This window comes from Erythranthe guttata, chromosome 3 (assembly GCF_056151865.1).
Source record: "Erythranthe guttata isolate IM_541 chromosome 3, IM_541, whole genome shotgun sequence".
NCBI lineage: Eukaryota > Viridiplantae > Streptophyta > Magnoliopsida > Lamiales > Phrymaceae > Erythranthe > Erythranthe guttata.
In genome coordinates, this window is record NC_142535.1 from 16,441,297 (window position 1) to 16,457,576 (window position 16,280).

The 16,280-nt window shown below is 32.1% G+C and overlaps 1 protein-coding gene across 1 annotated transcript; it reads right to left on the reverse strand.

Annotated features, from left to right (window-relative positions):
* Positions 1–3,014: 3,014 nt before the first annotated feature.
* On the reverse strand, positions 3,015–6,482 carry LOC105950815 (HMG (high mobility group) box protein with ARID/BRIGHT DNA-binding domain-containing protein). Its single transcript, XM_012974182.2, has 5 exons — positions 6,185–6,482; positions 6,015–6,093; positions 5,735–5,903; positions 3,713–4,101; positions 3,015–3,554 (listed from the first exon to the last, which is right to left on the reverse strand). Exons 1-5 carry the CDS (start codon positions 6,328–6,330, stop codon positions 3,468–3,470), a joined length of 870 nt encoding a protein of 289 aa, XP_012829636.2. The 5' UTR covers positions 6,331–6,482; the 3' UTR covers positions 3,015–3,467.
* Between the last annotated feature and the right edge of the window lie 9,798 nt (positions 6,483–16,280).

A 16,280-nucleotide genomic window follows, 5' to 3' on the forward strand; every position in this document is an offset into this window, starting at 1 on the left:
ATATATTTTATTATAAATTATAATAATGACTTTGACCACTTTATGAGGGTCATTAGAATACTATTTTGAAACCTTCAAAGTCATTATTTTCCTACATAAAATACCATAATTTCTATATTAAATTTAAGTTTTATGGGGGTTATATTATATATTATATAAAGGGGATATTGTGGCTTTACATGGTGTAGAGTGAAGAGAAAAACAAACACTTTTCATCTATACTATATACATATACTTTGAGCTTTTGTTGTGTGTCGGGTGTAAGCTTCTGCTTCACTTGAACGTGCAATTTCGGTGAAGTTACAGCGGAGAGATAGGCTGGGCTGTTGTATCCCATAGGCGACACGATCGGAACCTTTTTGCACCTCATTAGAGAAGGGGTCGTGAAATTCGTCTTAAGAGAGCGACCTTGTCCGCGCCTCACCTTGCCTATCTCCCATTATATTGTGTATACTATTGCAGCTAATTATATTGTGTAAGGATGGAGCAAATGGATCGGAGTACAAGTCTTAATCCACAAGTGTTGTGATCAATCGTCAAATTCAAGCCTTGGTTCCAACAATTTAAGACGAATTTCATCCCATGAAGACGAGATTTGACGATGATCAGAAATAGGCTCTTGATGATAAAAGGGGAGATGATAAATTATATTTTATTGTTATTTTGATTTGACGAAAAATTAACCATCTTATTTTTTGATATAGGTGAGTTTTCGTACAATTCACGAGTGCAGACTTTGAGTCAAATTTCGGACCTGATAATGTCCGAATTTGAGAATGTGTAGAGCACGAAAGCTTTAGGCATTTCTGTTGGCTGTCCAAAACATCTTGAATCACTGAAATCGGACATCGAACGAGAGAGATATGCCCAAAATACGGAGCACTGCTGCAGCTGCCAAATTGTGCGCGTTTTTGAGGTATTGAAAGAATTCGTAACTGAAAATATCGAATCAGGTATATTCTTCGTGTCTACATTATTCAATGTTTTTTCAGTAGTATAATAATAGTGCATGATAAGGATATGATAAAAATATATATATATATATATATATATATATATATATATATATATATATATATATATATATATATATATATATATATATATATATATGTCGTGATTTGAATAAATAATTATTTAGAATTCATCATGTTTAATTTGATGCGTTAGCATATAGTCGACTTCGTTTATATAGCATATGCAATACACTCATGAATTCTAACTGGATAAAATATCACGAGCCTTATTCGGTTATGTATGAGAAAATGAATTGCTTTTAGTGGTGGACCGTTATGAAGTTAAATCGACAGTAACCTCCTACGTGAAGTTATTTGTTTATTTTTTTCATATTGACTGATCATTAAAAATTGAAACGTTTGAATGGAAATTGTTTTATGTGTTTAAGAATTGAATAATTATATGTGAATAACTCGGCTCAATAATTTTATATCCCGTTACATGCTACAGAGATTACCTCTATATAATAATTCCTCTAATTAGTCACATTGCATACAATTCTTTTTGGTCCAAAATGAAAGAACAAATTATTCTTTGTTCATGAGTGATTGGATTATAAAGTTTTATTTTGCAAGGACTAATCTATTTAAATGAGAACTTGAGATATGCGAATTTGTTACTGATTTGATAAAATGGTATTATATTATTTTTTAAACATTGTTCTTAAATATTTTCTACCTCTAAAACTATAACCAATTTTCTTGAGATGGAGAAATATTTTTTTGTAAAGATGAAAAGTTTATTTCTTAAATACACTAGTTTTAATGAATTGGTCAACATGAGCTTAATTGCATTTTATTAACATGCATTTTGATTTATAATTATTACCGTTTGTGCACCGGTCAAAATGAATTAAGTGGATTATTATACTTCTATTAAGTGAAGATAGTGAATTATATAAAGTAAGCCCATATACATTTGTGAAAGGTGTGTTGATATTTTTTTGTCTCTGTCTTTGAGAATATGTTTCGAGTAGTTATATACTTCATGAAAAATATCGACTAATGGGCATTGTTTATCAAATTGAGATATAGTGGGGGTGTTTGTAAGCATGGTCACAATTGATATATATATTTTTTTTTAATTCACGATTTATTGGGTAGAGGTAATTTTGCATGGTTTTTACGCATTATTTAATATGCTTTTAATATTGAGAAATAGTGGGGGTTTTTAGTGTCTACCTATTTGAGTATGTTATAATTGATTTTAGGGTAAAATTCATTTTGCACCCCTGTACTATGTGAAAGGTATCATTTACCCCCCTAATGTATAGAAAACATCAAACACCCCCCTACTTTTAACGGTCAATGGTCAAAATTTTAACGGTGTTAAATTTTGAGTGCGCAATGACTCTTTTACCCTGTTTTTATGTTTGATATAATTCCTAATTTTTTCTAGGCATATTTTTTGTGAATTGTTGACGATTTCTAGCGTTCGTTCAAATTAGGGTTTTTTGTCGATTTTAGGATTTAATTTTATTCTTGGTTTTCTTTTTCGAAATTTTTTCATTATAATATGAAAAGCTTTGTTTTTAATTTGTGATTCTTTCATATGGTTTGATTCCAATTTTATGGTTTCTTTTAGATTTCAGGACTTTTAGTTTTCCTTTTTGTGGGTTTTACATTTATAATTTGCATTTACCTAAGTTATACGAGTTTAAACAATGTGTTCTATATTCATCAAGTGTTGCTTACTATATATATGATTTTCGATTATCAGTAGAAAAGGACTCAATATATTAAACCAAATGGTTTTTTTGAAATGGATGGGGTTTTTTTCTTTCCAATTTTTGAAATTTTATTTTTTGAAATTTGTTTTAATAATGAATTGACGTTGGTGTTTCACTTCCAAAAGAAATTGTTTTTTTTTTTTTCTGAAATTGCTGATTTTAATATGTTCATATGTTTGATTTACACCCTTAGACAACCCAATAATCATATGGTAGCAAACTTGAATATAACTTCACACACACACACACACATAACTGGTTGTGCACATTGTTGGAAATAACTGGCAAATAGACTATAATTTAAATGTTCAGTAAATTACAACCACCTCCCTGAGGCGAATGGTAATTATGAAAAAAACCTCTTCTTTTTCAGATATTACATTCAGCCCCTTGCATTTCATAAATGCCTTACATCCACCACCTTACCACATGGTGTTAATGTAAGAAATCTACATATTGCAAGGGATGGATGTAAATATAGAAAAATGAGGGGTCTTTTTGTAAATAGACTTTTCCTCAGGAGGCGGTTGTAATTTACCCTTTAAATGTCACAAATTACTCAAACCGAAAAAAAAAATCCAAAATCCGAAAACGAAATCCTATTCGAAAAGCTAAAACAAGTCTTGCAAAATCTATCGAAATTTGAATGAAATTAAAAACCGAGTTCCGGAGTTTCATAAAGGCTTATAAAACCTTCCTTTTTTCGCCTGCATACATGTCATCAGCTTTGCCCCATCTTCATCTCCCTGTACTCCTTCATCTCTCTCTGGTACCTCTCCTTATCTTTCAACCCAATATTCTGATATACCTGCATTTTAAAATATATATATATATATATATATATATATATATATATATATATATATATATATATATATATATATCCATTCATTTGAAATTAAAAAAAAAAAAATTAAAAATTGACATAAATAAAATATAAATCTTTTGTTTAAGCTTTAAATTTACCTCCCTTTCTTCCAAGGAGAGAGCAGTCCATGCATCGCCGATCATTCTAGTGAACTGTCTCTCGCGATTCGGGTGCTCCACTTTGAGCAGAGCGTGCTTCTCCGCGAAGTAGAAGTTGTAGCCACTCCTGTTGATTTTTGGATGGTCAGGATCGTTCGATCTTCTCCTTCGCCTTGTTCTAGTGCGGCGGTTGCTAAGCTCTGGTGGGTTGTACGGTACAATGTCGGTGCACGTTAGCGGTGCGGGTGGTGCAGCAGGAGGAGGAGCAGGATAGCTCGGGTGGTAGAGCACACCGTTCAAAGTCTCGTTCCCAAGTCTGACCGAAACAATGTAGCCGCAGTCGAACTTGGCGTCGATTGTTCCCGTAGCTTGGAAAGAAGAAGGGACTTCTGCGTATACGAAATATATAACATCATTTAGCATATGCTACATATAAAAGTGCTAATAGATCATGCTAATAATACTGCGGTAGTCGAAAAATAACAAATTATTAAATAAATTGAGAGTCATAAATTGATAATTGAAGAAAATAGGTTTGAAATTCACATTTACAGGCTAATCTGACGTCACAAATTCAAATTCAGCGACATTTAGTGATTATTAATTTTTAGTTAATAGATAATCGATCTTTCTATATCTCGAGCAAAAAAATCCAAAATAAAATAAATTATTATTGGACTCCTTTTGCCAGTTAGTATCATGAATTGCATCCACATTAAAGTATGTAGACTTATCTTACTTCATATAAAAAGAAAAAAAAAAGTAAATAAATAAATAAAACTAATAATTGTAAGCTAAAATTGGCAATTCATGACAGAACCCAGAAGCGAGTTTAACAATAACGTTTGTGGCAGAGGAAATTAAATAATGAATGGTTCCTATTTAATTATTTATAATTATTATCAACCATAGAGAGAGAGAGAGAGAGAGAGAGAGAGAGAGAGAGAGAGAGAGAGAGAGAGAGAGAGAGAGAGAGAGCACTTCAATTAATGGTCAAATGTTTTCTACTCCGGACAAATTCCTACACTATAATTCCTCCCCATGATTAATTATCCCATCATATATGTATGAATACCCAATTTTACTATCTTTTGGTCCATATAAAAACACCCTATAACTATTTTATATATATAAGTAATTTGATTTTTGAGGTACACATAGTATTTATGTATGTATATATAATGTATGTATAATGTATGTATGTATGTATGACGCGAGGACACGCGTACACGCTACTCTATTAATGAAAAATGAAAATAAGTGGTAAACAGCACACTGTAAAATATAGCAAATTGTAATAATAATCCTCGCTTTTCTATTTCATCGTCCGTTCCACGTTGTTTCGTCCAATGAACGAGTGTCACGTGGCCAACGATGATATCATCACTGAATTTAATGAAATATAGAAAGGGGATGATATCATCACTGAATTTAATGAAATATAGAAAGGGGAAATTTTTTATTTCTAACAAAATTAACACTATAATGTTTGTTGCATAGAAATTAAATGATTTGTGGTTCCTATATCATAATTATATTAGTGACAATACCCTATGAAAATTCTTCCATCATATGCATGGCCTTTAAAAACCGTTTTTTTAACCATATAAAAAGACCCTAAAAGTATTACATATTATGTATAATAATTAATATAAATATATATATATATATATATATATATATATAAAATAAGTAATTTTATTTTTTGAACGCGCATAATATGTGTATATTATTAATGACATAAGTGATACACGAGCACGTACACGCAATACATATTAATGAAATTAAATACTAAGTGGTAAACAGCGCATACAGTCATAACGGACAAAGATTCTCTATTTCACAGTCTATTCCACGCTGTTTCGCCCAGTGAACGGGTGTCATGTGTACAACGATAATTAAATATCGTCATTGACTTTTAAGGAAATTGGAAAATAAAAATAAAAAAGCAAAATTATGTAATAATAAATAAAAAAAAAATCATGCAAGAAAGGAAAAAAAAATTATATTTTTCGAATTTACCTGTTGTCTGCAGATTGGGCATGGAAGCTTGGTGCCTAAAGAAGTAAACCATTTCATAGCGATGAAGAAGAGTTAAGTAATGCTTCCTTAACGCGTACGAAGCGCTCGTCGTTGTCGGAGAGAATTCGAACACCGTGCTTATCTCTCTCCATTTCTTCTCACTTACAACCTGATTTTTTTTATATATACATATATATATATATATATATAAATTAATTTTAATTTAAATAAATAAATAACTCGAAAAAAAAAATTAAAAAAAAAATGGAGTAATGAAAACCTTGTCGTAGCCGCCCCTTCTAGTGACCTCCACATAGAGTACATGCAGATTGAGTTCCTTCCCACTAATCACAGGGATCCTTTTTTTTTTTTTTTAAGAAAATAAAAAATTAAATTAAATTAATGAAAAAAAAAAAAGATAAAATAATGGCTAGTAAAAGATATACGTACGTAAATTTGGAGCCAATGGATAAATGGAAGCTTTTGAGGGTGTCCATGAAGAGAGTCGGATCTTTGGCCACGTCATCATGGGACGCCAGTGGGACCGGATGTGGACCTTCATTAGCGGCGGGAGCCATCACTTCCTCAGTCGACATCGTTTTTTTTTCTCCGGTGGGGAAAGAGTCGCCGGAAAATCAAGAAAGTACCAAAGTAGACAAGTAGTTGGCGGGCAAAGATGAGTAAATGTAGGGGCAGAGAGAGAGAGAGATTTTTTTTATAAGTAGAGAGAGAGAGAGAGATTAAATGTGAGAAATGGGGAAAATGAAAAAAAAAGGGGTTATTAAAAATGTGAAAAAGCTGGAGATGATTCCAAAGATAAGCTCGTAATTAAGGGAGGGCGTAATATTTATTAGGGTAAATTTCACTTTCATCCCTTGTACTTTGGTTCGGTATCACTTTACCCCCTTTGTATTCTCGATTGCAACGATTTGCCCCTTGCATTTGAGAAATCGTCTCAATGTGGCCATCGCTGTTAGTTGTCAGATATTTGACATTAATATCATTTGATCTAAGCTCTAAAATTACAAAAACGCCACATCTCCCAGTTTAAATAGTTATTAGAAAACAAAAAATAAAATAATAAAAATTCAAGACAACGAGAAAATATAGTCAACGACGCTAGCCACAATTTTTTTTTTTAATAATTATTTAAACTATGAGAGGTGGTTTTTTTGTAATTTTCAGACTTAGATCAAACAGTGTTAGGGTCAAAGGTATGAAAACTAACGACAAGGGCCACATTGAGATAAATTTTCAAGTAAAGGGGACAAATCGATGCAATCGAAATTAGGAGGGGTAAAGTGATATCGAGGCAAAAATAAAGGGGGAAAATTTACACTTTATTATTTTATTTTATTTATTTATTATTTTATTTAAATTCAGAATATAATTTATAAGGAGGAAGGGTTTTTGGGACGCGTGTTGGAGTGTAATACAGTGGGGTTTTGGCTTCAACCAAAAATTAATCACTTTGTAATTAAATTAAATTTTGTGGGGGTGGGGGGGGCCGGGGGGTGGGGGTGTAAATGTGTACTTGAAAAGCTGACAGAAAAGTGATTGGAGGGAAGAAGAGAAGTATCAACTATCAAGTATAGCAGCAGAGGATTCTTTTTTCTTAATTAGAAAAGAAAGGAGCACCAATTGGAGAAGTAATTTTAGTATCTACTGACCTCATCATCATATCAATACGTACATCAAATTTTAATATTAAAATAAATAAGAAAATAAAGGATCTACTTATTAGAGGTGAGATTTAAAAAATATATATATATATCTTTGAAACTTAGTGTAAAAAATTTCGAAATAGTTTAAATATTTTTCATAACTTTAATGCATTAAAAATGCAAACATCCCTTTAAATTGTATTTTTTGTTTTATAATTAATAGGGATGCCAATGTGGTGGCTACCGAATTGGGCATTGCAAATTTGGTATCCTCGCTGCTAAAAGAATATACCTGCATTCCTTAAAATATCAATTAAATATCTAAATAATATTTTCTTTAAAATTTTAAGATTTAAATTTTTTACTTTTTTATATTATATAAATATAAAAAGATTATTACTTCATATTCATTAATGGACGAATTTCCAATGAAGTTACTAAATATGTATGAAATTTAGGGCCCTTTCAATTAAAATATATAAAACTAGGATTCAATTTTCTTTATTAATGCCACGAGATGTGATATTTTTTTAATTTTTCAAAAATGTTGATAGTACTTGATATTTCACTCAATGCAATTATTAATATTAATAAATGAGAAAAGAAATTGAGATTGCAAGATTATAATATTTATCTGAGATTGAATTCTTGCAAATAAAAATGGGCTTCTCAAGCCCATAAATGGGAATTCACTTAACTCTTAGTGGACTTTTAACTGGTTTACAAGGACCACAAATATAATGGGCCGAGTATTATTTTGGCAATTCTAACATGTAATTATCGAAAGTCGAAACCAAGCTTCAAAGTTTCATAATTACTATTACATCCCTTTGGCAACAGTCGTTATAATGTAACTAAACATATATATAACATGTTGGGAAAATTGGTTAAAAATTGAGTCATGAACAATTTTTTATCAATGTTATTGTACGGTCTAATTGAGTATATAAATGAATTTTGGATTAGAACCAATTTTGTGGTGAATGAAAAAAATTACTAGTCCAAAATATAAGGAAAGTGGGATTTGAGTTATCCCACATTGGAAAAGTAGAGAAGTACTGAGCTGTATGTATATCAAAATATTGGGACGGGCCAAAAACATTAGGTCATGGGTTTTTAACCCATTGGGCCCTTATTACTCGAAGCCCATCTCGATTGGTCTGACTGGTCTGAATTGGTGCGGCCGAACCAATGCAAACCATTCGGCTCAACTCGAAATGGTGCAACCACTCCCAATTGGCTCAACTCGAAATGGTGCAGCCATTCAAACAAAAGGTACCTTTGAAATGGTGCAACCATTCAAACAAAGGTACCTTTTTGCTCCAAAGGACACTACTTTTCGAACCTTATAAATAGACCCTAACTTTCCCACAATTCCTCACTTCAATCCAAAAAATAAGCCTACTGCATATTAAGCCTACCCTTCACAGATTCTCTCGAAAAGTTCTACACAAAGTACAGTTCGTCGTACTTGGGATTTGGAGTGCTCCTATTCCAAGCCTTGCCGTTGTATCTTGGGAGACGATTTCCATTTAATCCGTTAGCACCGTTGCGGGGAAATTTCGTCTTAAGGAAAGAGTCAACTCGCCTCGGCAAATTTACGTTCATTGCAGATAATCTTTTCGTATTTTCACTAATTAATTTGTTCAACCAATTTACTAAATTCACTACCCGTTTTATGTATCGGGACCAACAATCTTAAGACGAAAATATTGTGATTTAGTAAATTGTGTTTTCTGCACACGTTGGTAAACGGGATGGAGAACAAGATAGTCTGTCAAAAATCAAGAAGTTACAAAATACAATTGGAGAAAGTTCATTTTCGGACAGAACATGAAGTCCACAGTCCTGCCCCATTTCGAAGGTGTTAAAGTCCGAATATGGCAAATTAACATTTCACAAAAGTTGTAGATAATCAAGTTAGCTTTCCAGAACATGTTAAATCATCACAATCAGAGCTTGTACGAAGAAGTTATGACGAAAATACGAAAGGGTGGCAGAACTTCCGATGCACCTTTTCATATACAACCGTTCGTGACCAATGCGACTTGTCGCATATTAAATGCCTCACAAATGTCCAATGCACGAAATTTTGTTGAAAGAAGACTGAGTCGAAGAATAATGATCAGGTTTTACATTATTTTCGATCCATGAATATTATTTAATATTTTTTTTTGTGGTTCCATTGTAGGTGCATTTTTAGAGCACACCTATTCAGACTTCGAGGCTTATTTTAATCATGATCTAATCCGAATCTCAGAAAACGTAAAACATAAACGTTGTAGATAATTTTGTTGTCTATTCGGATCATATTGAATCAACATAATCGGACTTCATACGGAAGAGATATGAATAAATCATTCAGCACTGCCATAATATTGACACGATTTGGTGCTACCCACAAAATCTTGAATTGACGAACATATAATTTATCGGGTACGCTTTTTAATTATAAGATATCTATTTGTGAAATGTTATATGATATAATGGTGGATTATTGCATGATAGTTTAATTTTCTATGTGGAAGCATGGTAGACCATATACAATATATATACTTAATGGATGTTCATTATGTTTGTGTATGTACATTAATAATAGAAATATTTTTATCCCAAATAAAATAAAGTGATAGCGTATGTGCTAATTATTTGAATAAGTTTATCATAAACCGCATGATAGGTGCTATACTAATGACTTTTCTCATGAAAATGCAATATTTATTTGCATAAATTGCTTATAGTTTGATATGGGATTAACTTTCTCCCAATTTTCATTTGATGTGGAACTGTCCGGTTGATTGATTTTCGAATATGTGAGTACGTGATCTTATTAACGTTTTTATTATTGTCTCGTATATTAAGTATGAGTTACTTAATAAGAGGAATATTATTATACATATTATTATTTGCGTAAGCCATACTAATTCCTTAGAATTGTGTTATTGCATGGACATGCATTGATTACGTGCTATAAAATTTTTATCAATTCATTATGTTGGACATGAATTTATTCATGCCATGAAATAGTATGTTCAAATTTGATGTTATTATATACTCGTGTGTATACTATGTATATGTTGATATAATATGCTTGATATATTGTTTCTTTCTATGATCAACTAGTATGAAAGTCGTGCTCACATGTCAAATATTATGTTTATTATAATATTGATGTACATATGTTTTATATATGAATCATACTACGGTTTAATTAAACACATGATTTGAAATAAAATAGAAAGAAAGAGAAGCTCAATTCATGAGAGCACATGAGTAGTTCTTGTCTCAAGAACATAAAAGAAGATCGAATCGTTGGTTTGATTTGATTTGATATCACATTTGCAAAATAATGATCTACAATGTGAATGGATGAGATCGGATTTTGATTTTTCAAAGATCCGAAATAGTTGTTAACAACAATGGATGTTTTGTTGAAATAAAATTCAAGCAGTTTAATTAAGAGCTCGTTTTGTAGAATTAAATCGTTGGATTTGACTGAATTTTGAACAGCATGTTTAGGACATGCAATCCTAAATTATGAATGATTAAGATTAGAATTTATATATTCTAACTTTAATGTTGAATAGTGGAGATCAACCACCATTTGAAGAGATTAATATTCTCTTGTTTATTGACAAGATTTAAGTATCTTGACGAATTTTCTCTTTTGAGGAAAAGGAAGAAATCTTACTATCTCATTTGTTGACAAGATTTAAGTATCTTGAGAAGATTTCTCTTTTTGTGATCGATTTCTTGAAATACAATTTCTTTTGTAATTAAATCATATTGGTGATCCAATATATTTCTCTAACTAAAGAAGAAATGTATTTTGTTACATTGTGTATCCTTATTGATAAATAAAAATAAGGATTTCAAAGCATTTAAATGCTATCTGAATGAAAGTTGGAAAATGCAACTTTGACAAATGAATTAAAAAATGAGTATTGAAACTCTTGAAAAAAAAAAAAAAATTATGGATATCATAATGATAAATTCTAGAATACATACTCTAGAATTTGTGGGGAAAATTAGATATTCCGAGCTAACCACATTAATATTTAGAAATGTGGGGGTCTTTAGGCCCTAAATACATAAATTAGATACCCCGAGCTAACCACATTAATATTTAAAAAAAAAATGTGGGGGGTCTTTAGGCCCTAACCAGTAATCACATTAATATTTAGAAATGTGGGGGTGTAAGGCCTAGTATAATTAAGTGGATAAATAATGATTGTGCACAAGATAGTCACTCTTGATGCAAATTGATTATATTGTGTTTTCTTGTAAAATAAGAAAATAAATAAGTTCGTAATAAAAGAACTTATAAATGTGTAAGTGGTAAATCATCAAAGTGATGAACAACCAAGTTAATATATGTGTGAGTGGTAAATCATCAAAGTGATGAACAACCAAGTTAATATATGTGTGAGTGGTAAATCATCAAAGTGATGAACAATCAAGATACAACAAGATGGCAAAGAAAATCAATACGTTTGATTTTGATTTGATTTTATTAACTTATGAGTTATAAAATGAAACGATGGACAATTGTCTTCTTTCAAGTAGTAAACCATTAAGGTTTAGATGGACTATTCAAAAGAAGAATTAAAATGGTGGTCCAATTAAGCTAAATTAAATAGCTATGGAAAATCTTGATTATTTATAACAAGATATTGAAACTCGTTAAGTGATTCTAAAGTAATATTTGATAAAATTGTGTTATCAAATAGTTCTCGTAATAACGAGTGTGACCAGTGTGTTTATATTAAAAGCACATGGAAGTGTATGTCCATAGACGACATTATAATCATGAGATAATGATCATGATATTATTTTGAACGTTGAGAAAATATTGAAAATAAAAATAAAATTATGTTTGATGTCAAAAGACGAGGGTTTAGACGATGTAATCTTATAGATTAAAGTCACTAAAACAAAGATAGTCTTATTGAAAGTCTCATGTTGAGACACTACTAGAAAATTGATCTAGTTGTCTAAAAAACCAAGTGTTTACCTTGCCAAAAATAATGATGAACAATGGTTCAATTACAAATATTTTGGATAGCTTGGCAGCATAATGAATTGCAAACTAGTAAATATGTAATTCCAAAATAAATAATCATTCAATGATATTATAAGGGTTCTTAGGTAATCTAAGTATCGCCTTTAAATGGATTACATTAAAGAAAATTTCTTATTGTATTAGGAAAGTACATTGGATATTTGAGTCCACTAAGATTATGTATCTTGGAAATCCTCAAACAAAATTGAATAGCTCGATTCATGGACGAATTCGAATGTATAACTTGAGATAAGGTTAGAAAAGAAGTTGAATAAATTTCATAAAATTATTGGAGGATGTTCCGTGTTGGACTTAGTCGGTGTCTACAATTATGAATAAATTGTGATAACCAATCGGTTACGTTAAGGGCACAAACGACATGTATAATGGCAAGTATCGATACACTCGTACACATAAGACTATTAGGCAATTGATCTCAAAAGAAATAATATTGATTATGAAAATCAATGGTTAATAGCGGATCCGCGACTAAAAGTCAACTAAAGAGATCAAACATATTGCCTATCTAGGGGAATGGGATTAAAACCCATAAATTAAGGACAATCTTGGTGGTAACCCAACCATGCTGACTGGAGATCCCAATAACTGGTTCAAAAGGGACAACTAAGCTAAGAAAGTTCAGTTGAGCACTAAGGAACTCATTCCTAACTCATTCCCGCGAAAGATAATAGTGCTACCTGCAGAGAGGGTAAAGGATAAGCGAAAGCTTTTAATGATTCCAAAACCTTGTAACAAAAGGTGAGGTATTGGCAGGATACCTTTAATAGGAGATCACCTATGTAAGTGTATGAAGTGAGGGCCGCTTCAAAGAATTGACAAACACTTATGAATCCAAGATGTGTGTCCATGGCCAAAACGGACACAATCATGAGAACTAAGGAAATGTGAGAATAGTATTGTGTGGGTTGCATTGTCTTGGTTTACACGAACGGCTGACAGTTCAAGACATCGCGTTCACTACTCAGCCTAGTAAATCCGATGTAACTCCACTACGGAAGGTTCAAAGCTATATGCTACCTATCCCGATGCAATACTATTCGTGGGAACTCTAGAGAGAATCGACGCCCTCGTTTTCATTCATGTGGGGGATTGTTGGGAAAATTGGTTAAAAATTGAGTCATGAACAATTTTTTATCAATGTTATTGTACGGTCTAATTGAGTATATAAATGAATTTTGGATTAGAACCAATTTTGTGGTGAATGAAAAAAATTACTAGTCCAAAATATAAGGAAAGTGGGATTTGAGTTATCCCACATTGGAAAAGTAGAGAAGTACTGAGCTGTATGTATATCAAAATATTGGGACGGGCCAAAAACATTAGGTCATGGGTTTTTAACCCATTGGGCCCTTATTACTCGAAGCCCATCTCGATTGGTCTGACTGGTCTGAATTGGTGCGGCCGAACCAATGCAAACCATTCGGCTCAACTCGAAATGGTGCAACCACTCCCAATTGGCTCAACTCGAAATGGTGCAGCCATTCAAACAAAAGGTACCTTTGAAATGGTGCAACCATTCAAACAAAGGTACCTTTTTGCTCCAAAGGACACTACTTTTCGAACCTTATAAATAGACCCTAACTTTCCCACAATTCCTCACTTCAATCCAAAAAATAAGCCTACTGCATATTAAGCCTACCCTTCACAGATTCTCTCGAAAAGTTCTACACAAAGTACAGTTCGTCGTACTTGGGATTTGGAGTGCTCCTATTCCAAGCCTTGCCGTTGTATCTTGGGAGACGATTTCCATTTAATCCGTTAGCACCGTTGCGGGGAAATTTCGTCTTAAGGAAAGAGTCAACTCGCCTCGGCAAATTTACGTTCATTGCAGATAATCTTTTCGTATTTTCACTAATTAATTTGTTCAACCAATTTACTAAATTCACTACCCGTTTTATGTATCGGGACCAACATAACATTGATCGGATTCGCTTCGCCTGCTTGATGATGTCAGTTTGATTCTTCTTGCGTCAATTTTCAACCTCACTAGAATTTCGGCCGGCTGTCGTTCTTGCAACACCGGAAAAGGTTTGCCGACGTAGAAGCTCCGACGATCAAGTTAGAAGAAGGATTTTATGTATATTGTGTATTCTAGTAAAAAAGCATTAGAGAATAGAAAGTTTGACTGAACATCAGCCCCTATTAGTTGACATTTTTTTCTCATAGCTCGGGTTTCACATGCCCATGTACTAAAACTTGGCTTCTATCTTTGGACCGCTCTTCTTGAATTTTACGTGCAATTGATTTTATATATCATACTTAAAATTACCCAGCTATATCAAAATAAGTGACGTTTAAAGCATTTATACATTTGTCGATTGGACCAAGGAGAGAGAATTAAAGTAATGAACAAATTTCACATAATAGCCATTCATTTTAAAGTGGGACCAGAAATGATATATCCCATGCATTCAGCGGTTTCTCCACGCCCCTTATAATATTATATATATGAATGTGACAGGTTGCCCCAAAATTTGAGTGCTCCATATGTTTTCTTTCTTTTCTTTTTTTTTTTTATTATTCTTTTTACATATCCAATAATTCAACTCAATGATGCATATGGTCACAATATATTTCGATAGGTCCTATCTGAATCTCGTTCACAAAAAATAAATGTTCTTTTGTTTTTTATTTAGAAAAAAATATATCGGCAACCAACTATTCAAGTGTATTCAGTAGATCTTCGTTTTTGTTTTTGTTTAATAGCTTGCGAACTGTATATTTATATGGAACATGTACATTGGATGAACTGTTAAGCTAGTATCGATATAATATAATCAATATTTAGTCAATTGTACGTGACAATACAATTTTGACAAAAGTTACAAGACATGATTAACTGTTAGCTAGTATCATGCCTGAAATAATATATGCGTTGTTTTTCGAACATGCTGAATAAGATCTTAGTGTTATCATACTTAATGTCAAGGGAAATAAGTATTGTAATCGTTCTGTAAATGATGATCTAGTGATTGGAGCAAGTGAATTAACCAGTGTACTCAATTAACCTAAATTCGAATCTCTTTGTCAAAAGTCGCTAGGTCGAACTTGTCACCTATGATTAGCCTAGTATAATTCATATTTCTCGTATAATTTACAAATTATTATACGAGAGTGTATATTTACCCAATGCACTATATAGTTGGCTGCAGATTACTTATTTGTAAAAGAAAAAATTGAAGTGTAATTTACATTAAAAACATTGAAGTGCAAGTACACATGAAAATGACATGTGTGTAAAGCGCTACAACATAAGAGCGATTTAACAGATAGCGCGCTTGTCAATTGCGTAATATTCACTAATCTTGTTTTGTTGTTAATAATCATGATTAGAGAACTAATTGGGCTCGGGTGTTAACTTTTAATCATGTAAGGTGAGACCCACACATCATCTTATGGGCCCATATACGTTTGTAGCTATAATTACTTTTGGGCCCATTTTATGAAATTTCCAAATTCAGAATATACAGTGGGTGGATGGGGAGAATAATGGTCCAATAACATGCCAAATAATTGAAAGGATAAATTACGATCATCTCCTTGAGGTAAAGTGTAATTAAAAAAAAAATCTCTTGTTTGTGATAAATTACATATAGCCTTCTACAGTTTGTAAATATTTTACATTCATCCCCTACAAAAGGGTGTTGATATAAAAAATCTACAAATTACCGGGAGGTGGATGCGAGTATGGAAGAATGAGGGATTTGTTCGTAAATAGATCTTATCTCAGAGGTGCGGTTGTAATTTACCCTAATTAAAAATGGAAAAAGATTAATGTGTTTTTCTTGCGAAGGAGTGA

Coding starts and splice junctions, on each gene's coding strand:
- LOC105950815 (XM_012974182.2), bottom strand. CDS start 6,330: ATGTCGACTGAGGAAGTGATGGCTCCCGCCGCTAATGAAGGTCCACAT. Junction 5,904..6,014: donor GAAGGGGCGGCTACGACAAG/GTTTTCATTACT, acceptor AAAAAAAATCAG/GTTGTAAGTGAGAAGAAATG. Junction 3,555..3,712: donor TCTCCTTGGAAGAAAGGGAG/GTAAATTTAAAG, acceptor TTTAAAATGCAG/GTATATCAGAATATTGGGTT.